The 16,750-nt window shown below is 64.9% G+C and overlaps 1 protein-coding gene across 1 annotated transcript; it reads right to left on the bottom strand.

Moving 5' to 3' along the window:
• Positions 1-10,481: 10,481 nt before the first annotated feature.
• Positions 10,482-13,435, bottom strand: LOC123943695 (basic salivary proline-rich protein 4-like). Its single transcript, XM_046007905.1, has 6 exons — positions 13,406-13,435; positions 13,074-13,296; positions 12,202-12,437; positions 11,175-11,269; positions 10,852-11,059; positions 10,482-10,514 (listed from the first exon to the last, which is right to left on the bottom strand). The coding sequence occupies exons 1-6, from the start codon at positions 13,433-13,435 to the stop codon at positions 10,482-10,484; spliced, it is 825 nt and encodes a 274-aa protein (XP_045863861.1).
• Between the last annotated feature and the right edge of the window lie 3,315 nt (positions 13,436-16,750).

Raw genomic sequence — 16,750 nt, 5'->3', positions numbered from 1 at the left:
CTCCCCGGAGAAAAGGCGTGAGTTAAGGTGTGCTGTTGAAGCTCATCTTCTCGTTAGAGAGTTGGTACTTCTGACCAGGTAGCTCTAGAGCTCCTGAGCCCTCCGCCACCTCCCTGCTCCGCCTCCAGCAAGGAGGAGTCCCACTCACTTGGGACTGTTTCCCTGCCCGTTGTCCGCCTGTTACATGAAAGCAGGACCTTGTTCTGGTTCTCGCCTCCTGCCAGCACGTTTCTGCGGCCTCCTCTCCTGCGAAGGTCTTCCGGCTGACCCACATAGAGACGGGGGCAGCCTGCTCAGCCATGCAAATGAGCCCGAGGCCCAGAAGTGACAAACTGTACAGGTTAAAAAAGGATACTTTGGGGGAAACTGGAAATTTTTAAATAAACGCTCGGCCACACACACAGCGGCACCGTAGCGCACTAGGCTTTCACTGCTGGTGGACAGGAGAACCCGTGCGTCAAGCTCCTGCTGCGCGCTTTGTGCTGTGCTACCGGTCGGAGCGGATCCATCACCGAGTGGCCCCGAAGAAACCGCAGTCCGGCCAGGGTGGCAGAGGGCGTGCCGTGCTGGGCGCTCCTATCTGACTCTGGCATCGCGAGCTGGGAGGGTGCTGAGTGTGCTCTGGTGAGGCCGGAGCGTCATGGGCCAGGGAGGCTGAGGGAGGGGCTGAGGAGGAATCCCGGAGGGGGCTGGGGTAAGGCCCAGATTGGGCCCCTGGGTGCGAGTCTGAGGGTACCCAGGTGGTCAGGACGTGTGTGATGGTGGCTTCTGTGACTGATCCCAGAGCGAGCGAGGAGGGGCAGGGGCAGAGGGCGAATCTCCGCGGCAGACTGTCCGCGGAGCTCAGTCAAGACCCGAGCTGAGACCCAGTTGGCGCTTAGCTGATAGAGCCACCAGGCTCCCCGCTTCTGCTGTCAGTGCTTCATTTTCCAAACGTCCCGGACCAAGTCCCCATGCCAGGCCCTGTGCGAGGCATGCTTTGCAGACACTTCATTCTCAGGAGCGCCCCAAGGCAGCTTTAGCGTTGTCTCCTGGATGAATCAGACCCTCTGGCAATTACCTGCCTAGGGCACTGCACACACGTCTGGACAGCGCGGGCTCAGAACTCCTGCCCCAGTTCACCTGGAGGGCAGGTCCTACCCGCAGGTGCTCCTGGGCGCACTGTGCACAGCCCGGGAACTCAGCGGCCTGCCTGGGGGATCGGCTGAGAGCTCAGACTGGGGCCGGAATCTCAGCTCTCCGGCTGAGTTTCAGTGTCTTCCCGCAATGTGGACCCTTAGCGCTGAAGGATGAGGAGGCCTCTGGCTCATGAGCACCACATTAGGCTCCAAACGTCAATAAACCCTGTGCCCTTTTCTTTTAAGGGGCGCCTGGGTGGCTCAGTCATTAAGCCTCTGCCTTTGACGCTGCCAAGGTCCTGGGATCGAGCCCCGCTCAGCAGGAAGCCTGCTTCTCCCGCCCCCTGCTTGTGTTCCCTCTCTCTCTCAAAAAAATAAAATCTTGGGGCGCCTGGGTGGCTCAGTGAGTTAAGCCTCTGCCTTCGGCTCGGGTCATGATCTCAGGGTCCTGGGATCGAGCCCCACATCGGGCTCTCTGCTCAGCGGGGAGCCTGCTTCCTCCTCTCTCTCTGCCTGCCCCTCTGCCTACTTGTGATTTCTCTCTATGTCAAATAAATAAATAAATCTTAAATAAAATAAAATAAAATCTTTAAAAATATATATATTCTTAAGTAATCTCTATACCCAGCATGGAACTCGAACAGCAGCTCAGAGATCAAGAGTGGCGGGCTCTACCGACCACCAGCCAGGCTCCCTGCCCCCAACCTGCATCCCTTTTAATGGGAAAACTTCAAAAGAAATACTGTCCCAAACGAGCATCTTATTCTGTCCTCACGGCTCTTCATCGTGAATTATAACCGGAAAAATACCTCTTCCTACTTCTCTTCGGATCCGAACACGTTCCTGAGTGGCCCGGAGGCCATGGCGCCCAGTTGGAGCAGCACCGCCTGCCCCCACATCTCGTCTCCACTGCACAGTCAACACAGGCCATTTGATTTACACAATAATCCTTTAAACTTGAGCCATTTCGGGGCGCCTGGGTGGCCCAGTCAGCTGAGCGTCTCACTCTTGGTGTCTGCTCAGGTCATGATCTCAGAGTCGTGGGATCGAGCCCCGCGTCTGGTTCCGCGCTCTGCAAGGGAATTTGCTTGAGACTCTGTCTCTCTCCTGCTGGCCCTCCCCGTGCTCACATGCTCTGTCAGAATAAAATCTTTAAACTCTTGAGCCTTTCCCCTGCAGTCTGTTTCCCAAGCGACCATGGCCAGTCCTCCGGGGGCCTGGGACGCAGTGCTGGATGGTCCCGTCACCTTCCTACCTGGCCAGACTGTGGGCGTGACTTCCGCACCGGCCCTTCCTCCCACAGCTCCCTGGCCTCTGGCTCCTTGGTCACCCTCGCCAGGCCGCCCACACTGCCTCCCAGACTCACTGTGCCCTTTCAGTGAACCCTTCTTGGGCAGTAGTGTTCTCTGCATAATACCTGTTCAAGAACTTGCGGAATACTAGGGGAAAGTCCCAGATTCGAGTAGCTCCACGGACTGTTCACGACCAGCTGCCTCGGGGCGCCTGGCGGCCGAGTCGGTAGGGCAGACGACGCTTGTGCTCGGGCGCATGAGTGAGCACCACGTTAAACATGCAGCCTGCTTAAAAAGAGAAAAAAATTTTATGAAGATTTTATTTATTCGACAGACAGAGATCACAAGTAAGCAGAGAGGCAGGCAGAGAGAGAGGAGGAAGCAGGCTTCCCGCTGAGCAGAGAGCCCGATGCGGGGCTCGATCCCAGGACCCTGAGATCATGACCTGAGCCGAAGGCAGAGGCTTTAACCCACTGAGCCACCCAGGTGCCCCTCAAAAAATGAGATCTTAAAATCACCTGCTTTTCTGCTCATCAGGATTTGAAGAACCGTGGCCGACTGCACCCGCAGCTGGGATCCTGGTGTCGCGGTCAGGAACTCGCCCTATAGCCACCACCTCATCCCCCTGCCCGGGGGCCCCGACCAGGGCTGGTGAGCTGAGAGGACTGGCCCGGCTGCTGTGTTGCCGCCCCCGCCACTGACCAGCTGCCCTTGGCTGAGCACCTCGCCGGTGAGGAGCCGAAGGGACACAGGCAGCCCTCACGTAAGGGAGCCCCTCCTCCAGGAGAGCACGCTGTGGCCTCCTTGGTCTGGTCGACTTCCTGGCCAGTCCGGGGCCGGACAGCAAGGTGCCCAACGTCCAGGCTGTCAGGCAGAGGCGGGAACCCTCTGCCAAGAGGGACACTGCACCAGAGCTCACAGGGGTGGGAATGGGCTTGGAGGGTCCCACCAGGACCCCTGAGGTCTGGGTGCGGGCCACCCTTCTCTCTCTCCGTCCTGGGTCGCTCTGTTTCCCTGGGGAAGGCAGAGAATGGAACTGCTCCCGTCTTGTGCCTGGTTACAGACAGCCCCGGGACCTCCTGGTGGCCGGCCCTGCAGAAACGATCGGCTCCTTGGCTCCGGTCCCTAGTCCTCGGCACGTCCGATCTGACTGCTGAGTGGCCCGTGGCGAACCCCCAGGGCAGCGGGAACCGACAGTACACACCACCTGCCGAGACTAGTGGCGATCCAGCCCGGGCTCGGCGGGGAGTCCCATGGCCCGAAGCCACAGCACGTGGCCGGTCACTCTTGTCTCCATATGGACTCCAAGGTCACAAAACTGGTTTCTTCCTGGCATGATCGTCAGTCCCTAGAACAGCACCCGACCAACCCATAACTATTTGTCCGAGTGAATGACTGCAAATGGCCCCCACCGGAGCTGGCAGGAGGACAGCGGAGAGGGATGGGATGACCTCCCGAGTCCGGGAGGGCCTCCTGCGTTCGTGCAGCACACTTCCATGGGGCCCTGTCCAGGGGGACTGGGAGGTCGGCAGCGCCAGCCCCAGGAGTGTCCCCGTGTCCAGGGGGAAGGCAGACGAGGGTCATGGGGCACACAGCTCAGGAGCAGGGTGGGTGCGTACACTGCACGTGCGCCCCGGTGGGGGCGTCGGAGGACGGTCCTGGAGGGCCACACCTTCCCACCGAGCCGCTCAGGGGTGAGGGAGCAGCAGGGGCAGAGCGCAGAGCCTGGTGCCAGGCATACCTGAGGGCCCGGCCGAGCTTAGCAGGGAGCAGAGGCGGAGCGGGCACGGAGCCGCTAGATGGCAGCCCCTGGGAGGGGAGCCGCACAGCCTCCGGGGCTTTCAGGCCTGGCTGCTAGGTTGGGTCCTCACCCTGGTGGCAAGGGCGGGCACTGACCTGGGAGCAGTGGGGCGAGGGTGCAGGGGTACGGTGAGAGCAGCAGGCAGAGTGAGGGAGCCAGGGAGAGCATCTGGAGTGGCACAGGGAGGGCGGCCCCAGAGGTGGGGACTCCCAGGGGTCTGGCCTGCCTGACCAGAGGGAATAGGTGTGGGGACAGAGTCACAGAAGCAGGTGAGTGGGAGAACTCCCCGGGTCTGGCTCACTAATGAAAGGAGCTGGTTATTAAAGGCGCAAAGATGCCGGGCGCCTGGGTGGCTCAGTGGTTTAAGCCTTCAGCTCAGGTCATGATCCTGGAGTCCCGAGATGGAGTCCCACATCCGGCTACCTGCTGAGCAGGGAGTCTGCTTCTCCCTTTGACCTGTTGCATCTCATGCTCTCTCTCTTTCTCTCTCAAATAAATAAATAAAATCTTAAAAAAAAAAAAAAGAAGGGGCGCCTGGGTGACTCAGTGGGTTAGGCCTCTGCCTTCAGTTCAGGTCATGATCTCAGGGTCCTGGGATCGAGCCCCGCATCGGGCTCTCTGCTCAGCGGGGAGCCTGCTTCCCCCTCTCTCTCTGCCTGCCTCTCTGCCTACTTGTGATCTCTATCTGTCAAATAAATAAAAATAAAAATAAAGGCACAAAGATGAAACGGGCACAGGGCACTTGTCCCTTGGGCCTGGAGCAGCGAGGCACCGGCCGCGGTGCTCACCCTGAGGTCTCGCGTGGGCACCCCCATACAGCCTCCTCATGCCTCCCTCCAGGTAGTCCAGCTTGGGCAGGGCACTCCCGGCGGCCCTTGGCTCCAGATGCCTCACTTGCCCTGGGACACCCAGCTTTCTGCTCTCCCCGCCTGCCCGGACACTCGGAAGAAAGGAAGTTGTCCCTGGACCAGCATGGCTAGTGGGGCGGCCCTGTGAGCGGGGCCATACAGGATGCGGGGGAGCACGTGCAGGCAGACCACAGCCCAGGCAAAGGCCTTGAGGTGCGTGACTGGAGGTCAGGTGAGAGTCGGCCTTGTTGGGGGCGCCTTGAGGGGCAGGACTGCGTCCTGAATCAGCAAGTCCCCAAGAACAGAGAGCCAGGTGTGATACAGCAATTCAGGTGGCCCTCTGGGACCCGGCGCTTTCCCCGAGGCCCGACCCGCCACAGCTCCACCAAGCCCTGCAGTGACTGGTCCCTTGGGTGTCCTTCCTTATGCTAAGCCTGGGCAACGGCAGGCTTGGGAGGGCGCCTCAGGGGACCCCTCCCGGTGAGAGCTCTAGGGGACAAGGAGGACCCAACCAAACTCTCCGCCACCCCCACCCCCTCCACGCCCCTGGCCCTCCTCACAGCCAGCCCGCGCTGCCCCCGCACCTGCTTGGCACGCGGCCCCCTTGACCTTGGCGGGCTCCAGCGCCGGTCGTGCGCTGTGGTGGGGAGAGCGGCCGCCAGGTGGCGCCCGCGACCGGCCTCCGGGACCCGGGGCCTCCCCGCGTGGAGGGAACGGCCGAGAGGGACCCGCAGGCCGGCCGCGCAGCTGTCGCTCCTGGGTCCCCGCTGAGCGCACCTGCCCTCGCGCTGGTGGACAGGTGGCCGCGGCTCCTGCCCGAGCTGGTTGCCCGTGGGGGCTCCGCGACCCGTCAACGCCACAACCATGCGCCACGGCGGAAGGTCGTGGCGGTTCTCGCAGCTTCCGCGGCCCCTCGGGGCTGGGTCTGGCCGACCGGCCTCGGGCCCCACGTGCTGCCACGCCGTCAGGGTGGGCCCCCCGCCTGGCAGAGCAGGGAGCCCACGCTGCCTGTGCCCCTCCCCCTGCAGGCGGGTCCCCCTCCTGGGTAACCCCAGCTCCCCCTTCCAGTCCGCAGCCTCATGTGCCGGCCCCTCGGGGCTCTGTGGTGCTCTGGCCTTGGAGACACCCCCTCCTCTGTCCTCAGGCCCCACTACAGCTCCTGTGTTTTGGGCTCTAGGGGAACAGGGTGGAGAAAGTCAAGAAAAAAAGCTGAAAAGAAGGAGCCCATAGAAGTACCTGGGCTGGGGTCTGGACCCTCAGGGTCAGGAAGGGCTGCTGGGAGGAGGGAAGGGTGCTCCTTCCCCTTCCCGGGCCTCCCTCTGGTTGCTCTGGGAGCTTACGGAGCCCTGTCATCCTGTTCTCTGGCCTCAGCTTCCCCCAGCAGGCCTCCCAGGCTGTGCCCAGGCAGAGAGGGGCCCCCCATGGCACCACGGGGTCAGCAGCAAGCAGGACGGCACAGGTCGTGGAGAACCGGGCAAAGAGCACCTGCCCCCAAGCACGGCAGGCGGGGGCGAGGCAGGATCAGGGTAGAGGGCCGATGGCACCAGCCCTAGCATGACCGTCTGGTGACCAAGGGTACAGCTGGCGGGTGGAGGACCTTAACTCCTGGCCTCCAGTGTGGCCTCACCATGGCCGTGACCTCCACACAGGGAAGCCTCCTGGCCATCAGCTCTGCCCCGGGAGAAAGGAAGGCTCTCTTCCTGCCTCCTCCCCCGACGTCCGCTGACTCCTGCCCTGCCCCAGCACCCGGGCTCCAGCCCCTGCCTCTGCCCAAGGAAGCCTTCTGGAGCCTCCCAGCAGCCACTGCCTCTGTCCCTACCCACCCTCAGTGGGGTCCTGCAGAGGCTCACAGACCCTGGGTCCCTTCCCTGATGTCCAGACCCCACCCTTTGACATCAGGTGACAATGGGAGTCAGGGCCAGCTGCTCCGCTGGCCCCGGTGACAGCCTGAGGCCTTGGCCGAGGCAGCTACCCACCTGTGTGTCTCTGGGCCACTGTCTGTGAAAGGGGCCCACGTGGAGCCCCGGGGGTGGCCGCAGCCATCATGTGGCAAGGAGCCCAGTAGGTCCCAATGCCTTCTGGAGGCAGACCTCATCTGAACTCAGAGCCACTCATGTCCTCCTTTTAGACCAGGGTGTCCCCTAAGTCCTAGTCCAGCAGAGCCGCCTCTCCTCCGCACCACTGGCAAGCAGAGGAGGCCAAGACCCCCGAAGCCCCGCTCCAGGAGCCCAGGCGGGTCTGGGAACTGAAGCTCTGAGCGGACATCTTGCCTCCCGCTTCGCCTGGGGGTGGACGTGAAGCTCCTGGGGACTCCAGGGCGGTGGCTCCCGCCGCTCCGCAGAGCGCCTCGTGCGGCTGTGCACGTGTGTGCACGTGTGTGCTCTGCGCGTGCGTGCGTTCACGAGCACGCGGCGCTTTGTGTGCGCGCGCGCGCTGTGCTCTGGACGCGCTTGCGTGCGCGCGCGTGATGACGCGCGTAACCCTAACCCTAACCCCAACACCCCCCCCCCCCCCCCCCCGCAGACGCAGGTGGACAGGGCCTGGGAGCGGGGCTGGGAGACTGGGAGCAGCCCCTGACCCGGCCCGGAGGCGGAGTCCTGGAAGCAGCGGGAGGTGTCCTGGGAACTTGCACGAGGTGGCCACGGAGGCGCCTGGCAACGGGGCCCAAAGCGCGGGCCTACTCCCCCCTCCCGTCGGAAGGGCGCAGGGCTTCCCGGCCTGGGGCGGGGGAGCAGGGCTGCACGCCCCGGCGTTTGCGGGCCCCCTCCTGGCCGGCCACCCGCCCCTGGATCCTGGGCCCAGCCCGTGGGTATTCAGTCTCCTGTTCCGTAGAGGGGAGAGGTGGGTGCGGAAATGCCCAGCACCCAGTAGGTGCCCAGCCACCCCAGTGTCCTCCCCGCTTCCTGGTGGGCTGTGGTCTCAGGGGTTGCAAAAGAGCTTTGGAGCCGCCCCGAAATCTCAGGGCTCTCTGTGCTGCTGCGATGACTGCGAGCTTCACAGTTCTCTGGACCCCGACCATAGGCCTCAGGTCAAGGCTTCCCAGTGTGGGAGGGGCAGCCGGGAGCACTGTGACCAGAGCCCTGAGCTGCGCATACGTCCCTCAAGGGACGGGACTCATGGGAGGGCCAGTGCCCTTCGCTGGCTCAGATGCCTTCTCAGCGTTGGCCATCAGCACGGCCAGGACACCAGGGCCAGACTGCACTCACGGCAGGCAGGGCCGCCATTCTTTGAGGGAGAGCCCCTGGGCCTGGCAGCGGCCGGGCCTGCCTCTGGGACCCAGCTGACCGTCCAGGGCCAGCTCCAAGCCCACTGCCTCCGCCGGCGGGAAGCTTGCCTGGCCTGGAACTGTGCGGATAGGGACAAGTGTTTGCAGCGCACAGGGAGGCTAAGCAAGTTGCCGGAGAAGACCTGGTGCATTCGTGAGGCGGCCTGAGGAACAGTGTGGGTGACCCATGCTGGCTGAGCCTCGTGAGGTCCACATGGGCCTGCTGCTGTGGGCCACCCTGGACCCCTTCCCCCCTCATCCCGAGGGTCTCACACAGGTGTCATCCCTGGGGCAGGGGCAGTGCCCTGGGCAGGGAGGGCTGAGGGCCAATACGGCTGTGAGGATACTTTGTGGAGCAGCAGGGACCCTGGAGACAGGAAGCCCTTGGCCCCCCAGGGGGTGGGTGTCACAAGACACCACTCATCTGAAACCAACTGTTTTCCTGACCTCCCCTGGTGAGCTGGAAGGCGAGGGACCTGCCATGGGATCTCGGGCCGGGGCAGCTGCTGGACCTCAGACACCTGCAGACTCAGTCCCAGCCCTGTGACCCTTGTGTCCCGGCTCCCCCTGGGGACCAGAGTCCCTGTCCGGCGCCCAGCAGATGCTCTGTGTCCCCAGGCCAGCGCGCCCCACACGGGAGGAATGAATGAATGAGGCTTGGACGGGGGGGGGGGGGGGGGGGGGGGGGGGGGGGGGGGAGACAGCCCCATGCACCCGTTTGTGAGGAGGGGGTGGGGCTGTCCGTCTGTATGTTTGCACATACATACGAGAGCTGCAGCTGCCCTCCCCTCCTCCACCTCAGGCCCCCTAATTTATGCCACGAGGGGGGCCGTCCGCTCACTTGTTCCCCGCCTGGCAGCGGCTTTGTCCCCAGGCGGATTCCCAACGGCCGCCTTTGGGAAGAAAGGGCCCTTCACTGGCCGGCAGTGAGGTCACCAAGAGGGGCCGGACGCGCACAAAGGCCGCCGTGGCCCCCCCCCCCCCCCCCCCCCCGCTGGCAGCTGCCTCTTTGTCCCCAGCTCTCAGCCCAAAAGAGACCCCAAGGGGCCCCAACTCAGCCTAGGCCAGGCCCAGCCTCCTCCTAGGAAAGTGAATGGCATGGGGGAGGGGCGGAGCCGCAGTCCCTGGGCTTGGCTCCCAAGGAGTGACAGCACCGGCTGGGGGGCAGACCCCCCCCAAATGCTATGCTGGGCCTGGGGCAGCTGTGGGGGCCTCAGCTTTGTTGGAGGGTGTCTGTATCTGGGTGTTCCCGGGATAGGCAGGCCGCCAGGCTTCGGGGGTGGGGGCCGCAGGAAGGGGAGAGAGCCCGGTGTCGGGAGGCTGTCCTGAGGCAGGCGCAGGCAGCTATGCCCCTGGCCTGGGGCGGGGCTTGCTCGTGGGGGAGGCTCGAGCCAGAGCTCCTTGCACTCTGCCACCAAAACCGCCTCCTCCCCGGATCCCATGATGCCCGGCCTGTGCGTGTTTGCTGTGTGTGTGTGTGTGTGTGTGTGTGTGCGCGCGCGCGCTCGCGTGTGCACATGCGCGCACGTGCCGGGGAGTGGAGTGGAGTGGGGTGAGAGGGGGCTGGCGGCCTGGGTTGGTCTCTCAAGGCTCTGAGAGGAGACGGGGAGCCCTGGTGCAGGGGACCCAGGGGGGAGAAGGCGCTGCATGGGGGAGTCGCGTGGGCAAAGTTCTGGTGGCCTGACCTAGGGGTTCAGTAAGGGCTGTGGGGTGGGAAGCCGGCCGCGTGGACACGTGGACCTCCCTCCCTAGCCTGCTGAGCCGCCCTCCCTCCCCCGCCAGCGGGTGGCACTTGGGCCCAGAGCTCCTTAGCAGTCTCTCCGCGGAGGGAGGAAGTGGAGCCCGAAGGGAGCAAAACAAAAGCCCTTGGCTTGTCCCAGACAAACAGAGGCCAGGCTGGACACTGGGGACAGCCGCTGGGGGCCCACGGCCCTGCCAGACGTGGTTGCAAGCAGAGCCCGCCCTGGCCAGACCCGAGGTGGGGGGTGCCAAGCCCAGAGCCAGGGACAAACAGCAGATGGCAGAGGACTGTGGTCCCACAAAACCTCTAAGATCTGCCCAGGACCCTGGAAAGTCCCTGGACTCCGGGGTGGGGGGGACCAACCAGGAAGCATGAGCAGAGGAGGCAGAGGCTGGGGGCAGGCAGGGAGGGCTGGGTCACCCCATGTTGCAGGAGCCCAGCTCCTGGGCCTGGGTCCCGGAGGAGGCCGCAGGGGGTCAGGCACAGGGAAGAGGCTGCACCTTCCCCCAGGGGCCAGGCGCCCGGTGCACCTTCAGGTTGGGGGGCAGCAGAGCTGGGGGATAGGGGAGGCCGGGGCCTCTGGTTCCTGCCCCTCCCCGGGAAAGAGCTCCTGCCCCGTTGCCTAGTGCCCGGAATGTCCATTGTGCGGGTCGCTTAGCAACACGCCTCGGTCACCCCTGCCGCCCCCGCCCCACAGCCCGCGGCCTGCATTCCTGCGCCCCAAGTCTCCGCAGGCCTCCCGTGTATCCAGCAGCCCGGAGCCCTCCCCGCCTCTGCGCCCAGCACCTGGGAGCCGGTGGCCACTGGCACAGACGGGGGGTGTGGGGGGGTGGGGGGGCGCGGGGGGGAGGGGCGCGCTGCTCCCTGCCACGTGCGGCCTCCCGGCTCCGCCCGCTCCACCCGCGCCTGCCTCCGAGGCCACAGCCCCAGGTTCGCAGCTCGCTTCCTTCCCGCTTCCGCCCCACTCAGGTCCACCTTCTCGCAAATGCGGTGACTGTAGGGAGAGCCACAAGCGGCTGCTGGGGATGGCAGGGACGGGAAAGGGGCACAGGTTCCAGGGGACTCCTGAATCCGAATCGCCTGGGTGCCGCCCATGGCGTGCCCCTTACCCTGCGATGAAATGGATTTCGGAGCCATTTTCTGGGGGACAGTTCAGACCTGTTGGCAGCAGTGGAAGGGCGGGGTCCAGGGCTGAGGGGAGGGTCTAGAAGGAGACAGGGTGGTCACCGGGAGCCGAGAAGCCGGGACAGGCGCTCCCTCCCGGCTGTGGGACGGAGCCTTCTCTGGGGCGGGAAGCAAGGGGGCCCTGCTGCCCCATCTCCTTCCCTTCTCCCACGCTCCGCACTGGGACCCTCTGCCAGCCCCAAACCCACATTTGGGCCTGTGGCTGCTGGATCCCTTTCGCGGCGGAGCAGAGAATGGGATGGCCCCGTGTCGCCCTGCCAAGGACCAGCTCACTGCCTCATGCCCTGCCCTACAGCGCATGACCCGCTGGCCACCACCCCCCCACTCTTCCCCATGCTGGAAAACCCTAGAGAAGCGCCAGGGCCCTCACCCCAGGAGGGGAGGCTGCGAGCAGGAGTCTGAGCCCCCATAGGGGCAGGGCTGCTGCCCCAGAACCCAGGAGCGACCAATTGGCTGAAGCCAGCCCTGGGCATTTTCCCTTTAAAAGAAGGTGTCGTGGAAAATGTCAGGGAAATGCAAACGCTGAGAAAATGCACAGCCTTCCAGGTCCAAGGAGGGCCTGGGCTTGCACTCTCCCTGCCTCACTCCCCTCACCCGGTGTCCAGCCACTCTCCCCGTTCTCCGTCTCACGATCGCACCAAAAAAGCGCTCCTTCCTTCAAACCCACGGAATAGCCACTCAGGCTTCCCATTTCCCAAATGTCTCATTTTGTGAAATGAGCTGGAGACCCAGTCGTCTCGCGGGAAGGATTTGGGGACTTGACGCAAACATTCCAGCCAGGCTGAGGCAAAACGAAGCCCTAATTGACAACAGCATGGCCTTGGGGAGGGAGGTCGATGGTCTGGAAGCTTCCCTGGAGCTGGCTGGGCTGCTTACGCCCAGGATGTGTTGGGTTTGCTTAAGAAACAGGAGGAGGACGGTTCCCCTGGCAGAGATCCCCGCGCCCCCCACCCGGGTTCCAAATTCTGGAGGTCCGGGGTGCTGTGCTGGTCCCCGGCGGCAGCGGGAGGGTCGCAGCCCCCCCGAGGGTTCCCGGACCCGCGTGCGGCCACGATTGGGACGGGCCGCGCCTCGGGGGACAGGAGAACCGCCGAGTGGGTTTGCGAGGAGGGCCCGGGCCGCACAGAGCACGGGAGTCGGCCTTGCGGAGGACACGGCCTTCCTCCACCGGGGAAGGAAGGGGGGCCCTGGAGGGGGTCACAGGGGGTCTCCGGAGCTCCCTGATCCGCCCGCGGGCCGGCGCCCTGGTGGGGTGAGGCGGGTGGGGGAAGCAGCAGGTGGCCGGGGGGTGGGGGTGGCCCCCTGGCGGGGAAGGGGTGCGGGGCCAACCCGTTCGCCGACCCTCCTCCCCGCCCCGGCCCCTCGCTTCTTCTGAAAATGGGCGCGCGCCCAGCCGTCCCCCGTGGAAGGGACAGATGTCAGGGAGAAAGCTGATTACTGTCGGCGGCTGGAGGCTGTGACCGGAGCTCCGGGTGAGGGTGACCCAATTCCGAGCTATTCTCGGCCTGGTGGGAGCCGAGCTATTCCCTCCCGCCGACGCCGCGGCTCCGGGGGCGGCCTGACTTTGAAACGCCCTCCTCGCTCGGCGGGGCCCGGGTCCCTCCGCCCGCCCCGCCGCACCCCGCCCGCGGGGTCTCCCTCCCCACCGCGCCGGCGGGCAGGCCGCGTGACCGGGGCCGCGGCTCGGAAAGGGCCCGCCCGCCCCGCTCGCCCCGCTCGCCCCTCCTGCGCCCGAGCCCGCGGCCACCGCCGAGCAGGGCGCGCCCGAGAAGGGAGGAGCGCGCGGCCGGGGCGGGGGGCGCAGCGCCAAGGTCACGGCGGACCCGGGAGGGCGGGAGAGGCCGGGAGCCCGCGAGGCGCGTTGGGTGGGGGTAGGCGTCTGGGGGCCGCCGGGGCGGGCGGGTCCCCGAGGTGCTCGCGGTGCCTCACTTCGCGCTTCCCTCGGAGCGCAGGGGGCACGAGGGCGGGGAAGTCTCTCTCGTCCTCCTCAAGCGCCCCTGGGGCCAACCGCCGTTCAAGGCCTGGCTCAGGTCGCGAAGGACACGCCTAGATGGACCGAGCAGCAGCGGCCGAATTCTGGCCGCCTCGGAAGCTGCCGCAGGGACTGGGGGCTTCCTGGAGGCGGCGGTGAGAACAAGCAGACGTTCTAGGGCACCGGGCTGGCTCCGGCGGGCGAGTGCGCCATCGCGCAACTCCTGATCTCGGGGCCATGCGTTTGAGCCCCACAATGGGTGCAGACATTTACTTTTAAAAATAATTTTTTTTTTTTTTAAGATTTATTTATTTGACAGATAGAGATTACAAGTAGGCAGAGAGGCAGGCAGAGAGAGAGAGAGGAGGAAGCAGGCTCCCCGCTAAGCAGAGAGCCCGATGCGGGGCTCGATCCGAGGACCCTGGGATCATGACCTGAGCTGAAGGCAGAGGCTTTAACCCGCTGAGCCACCCAGGCGCCCCTAAAAATAAATTTTAACTTAAAAAAATAGACGAGAAATGTTCTGAGAGGACCGGCGGAGCAAATGCTGACTTGATACCTCATCTCATGGCAGCTCCTCCCCACCCCCACCCCAAGGCAGGCACTGTGTTCGTCCTCCTCTGCCAGGAGGAGGGAGGTGACTTGTCACCATGGCGCCAGAGGGAGGACGGGAAGCAGGCAGGCTCAGAGCCTGAGCCCATCAGTGCTTGCGTCCCCCCCGCAGAGGAGGGCAGAGCGAAGTCTGGCCATCCTCGCTCCAGTTCAAGTCCAGATCCCTGGTCCCTTGGAGGCTGCAGGGGCCACTTGCTGGCAAGGCCTTCCTGACTGTCCCAACCCCCAACCTCACCCGTCCCCCCGTCCCCCCCCCCCCCCCCCCGAGTTTAACCCCCTTCCCCTGCTTTGTTTGCTCCCATCGTGCACTTCTCGCTGCACAATCTGTGCCTGGTTCCCAGCCCCAAGGGCAGGCTGGGCTGCCCTGAATGTCGGGGTCCTCAGCGCCAGGAGGGGCGTGGTCCGCACTTGCTGGGTGGAGCACCCCGTGAGAGGCTGGCAAGGAGGGCAGGGTTCTGAGAATTGGGCACAATCAGCCCCCACCTGCACACTCCCTCCTGGGGGCATAAAAGCCAGGACCTCCAGCAAGGCTGACCCGGGTACCCTCTCACCTGAGGCCCCACCAGGAGGCAGGGCCATCCCCAGGCTGCCACGTGAACCTGAAAGCCTCTCAGAGTGGGGCACTGTGTCTGGGCAGCTGGCCTGTGCTTGGAGCAGCCTTGCAAACAGGGCAGGCAGCTCCCAGCCCGGAGGAGGTGTCCTGGACACCTAGTGAAACTCCCCACCAGCACTTCCCATCTTACTCTTCCCCGCCTGCCTGCTGGTCTGCCCCAGGCCTCCTGCTCGGCCTCCTCCAATTTCCACCCACCCTTCCAGCCCCTGCGTGGCTGTCACCTCTTCTGAGGAGTCTTCCAGGATTACAGCAGAGATTTCTCTCCTCTTTGGTCTTTGTGGTCACAACCTAGGGGACCACACAGGGCGGGAAAGGGTCTGGGAGTCCCTGGTGGGCAAGCAGAAGCTGGAGGTCTGCATCCCAACGAGTCTCATTTCGTCTGGGCCTCAGCTAGGGTGGGCTCGGGTGGGGCAGGAACAGCATCTCCCTGGGCCTGGGGTCCCACGGCGCCTGCCTGCCCTCGCTTCCACATGTCAGAGGCGGGGGGCCCTGCGTTCCTTGGAAGACCGAGGCAGGGGTTGGGCGGCGGTGGGGGGGAGGCTGGTGGGCCCCAGATCTAGAGTAGGGGTGGGGGGCAGGTGTGGGGAAGTCCGCCCGGCATCTTGTCTTCATGGAACAAACAACCCTTCCTTGTCACACTGCTAGACAGGGTGTGGCCCCCAGGGGCCTGCATCCACCCAGTGCCTGTCCGAAATGCAGGCTCCGTCCCAGGACTCTCGCCGCCCCAGGGGCTCCTGCTGGGGGGGGGGGGGGTGAGACCCTCACAGAGAGGGAAGGCAAAGCGCGGCAAGGGCTCAGGCAGCACACATCAGGGCTGACGAGGGCAAGGCGGGGGGCCTTCCTGGGGGAAGCGGCTGGAGCCAGGCTCCATGGAGGCCGAAGCTGACTCTGATCCTGTCCATAGGGCAGGATCCTGGGCTGCAGCCCAGGGACTGGGTGAGCCAGGGGCTCTAGGCCTTCAGGGGCTCTAGGCCTTCAGGGGCTCTAGGCCTTTGCGGGGGCAGCAGTAGAGGCAGCAGGATGTGTCACAGGGCGGGTACAGGAATTTCCAGGAAAAACGGAGCGTCACAGGGAGCATCTGGGTGAATCCTCGCCCTGTGACCAGTCCCATGCCGCTGACTCGCGGAGGTGATGATCACAGACCGGCAGACTCACTCGCCACGGGCGCTGGTGGTGCCTCTGGACCCCCTTCTGCAGAATCGAGGCACGCTCGCGGAGGCTCGCGGGCTGGGAGATGCGGGAGAGCGGTGGGGCAGCCTGAGGCTGGCGGTGGGAGGCACGGAGACCCCGGAGTGGGGCTCAAAGGCTGCGCAGGCGTTCCTGGGGGGCTCAGGGCCACATGGAGCTCTAGGCTGAAGCTGAATGGGGCCTGGATGGTTACCTGGGCGATGCCCAGGGGCTTGTGTGGGGCCTGGCAGCACAGCTGAGGGGCTGGAGGGCCCCCCGGACTTCGGAGCTGCCCTGGGCCAGGTGTGAGGGTCTCCTGACCCCCATCCTCTAGCGCCCACAGGCCCAGGGATGCCCAGGGCTGTAGTCCAGGCTGCCCTTCTCAGCCCCACGGGGAAGGAGGACGACGCTCGGGCAGCTCCGAGCACTCTGCAGAGCATGGAGGTTTATGACCCGGGGCAGGGGTCTCACCCAGCCTTCTTCAAGGCCAGCGCAAGGCACAGGACCCTCCTCCTGTCCCCCAAGCTAGGCATTTGCTCAGAGGTCAGGACGAGTCCTGGGAGGAGAGTAAGAACACTGGGCGGGTGGTTCCAGGGCCCCACAGGAACTCTGATGGGACCCAGGGCGTGTCAGGAGCCTGGGCAGGAGAGGGGAGGCCCCCCAGGGCTGTAACGCTGCCCCAGAAGCCCATCCTCCAGCAGGCCCACCCCACCTGGCACCTTTGTAAGGACTCATAGGCCTGCGTGTGGCCTGGGGCTGGAAGGGCAGGCCTGTTTTTTGGGCGGTGGGGGGGTTCCTTCTTGAGTTCTAGGCCCTTCCAGAAGCACAAGAGGTGGTCCACGCTGTAAATGCCATGCCAGGCCGGGCTGTGAAGGGAGCGTCCAGTGCTCTGGGACACACAGATGGACACAGGCGCGCGTGCACGCACACACACACACACACACACACAGAGGTAACCTCCCCCCGCAACTAGGACAAGTGGCCCTTTCTGTAGCTGAGTGGGGGTGGCCACACACTTGCGCCTTTGTCCATCATGTCCCAGGCTGCTGTCTGACAGGGAGAGGAAGCGGCGGGGGCCAGGGCTGTATGTGGGGAGGCCCAGCCTGGACACCAGCACGGGGGAGCAGGGGTCTGGC

The sequence above is a fragment of the Meles meles genome, chromosome 6 (genome assembly GCF_922984935.1).
Source record: "Meles meles chromosome 6, mMelMel3.1 paternal haplotype, whole genome shotgun sequence".
Taxonomy (NCBI): domain Eukaryota; kingdom Metazoa; phylum Chordata; class Mammalia; order Carnivora; family Mustelidae; genus Meles; species Meles meles.
Note: the sequence above shows the minus strand (reverse complement) of the source record. Positions and strands in the feature narration are given on the sequence as shown.

Excerpts from the sequence above, each read along its gene's own strand:
- LOC123943695 (XM_046007905.1), bottom strand. The coding sequence starts at position 13,435 with ATGGCGCACTCGCCCGCCGGAGCCAGCCCG. Across the intron at positions 12,438-13,073 it reads GGCCTCTCCCGCCCTCCCGG|GGCCCCCCTTCCTTCCCCGG; the intron begins GTCCGCCGTGAC and ends GACCCCCTCCAG. Across the intron at positions 11,270-12,201 it reads CTCCAGAATTTGGAACCCGG|ACCCTCCCCTCAGCCCTGGA; the intron begins GTGGGGGGCGCG and ends GTCTCCTTCTAG.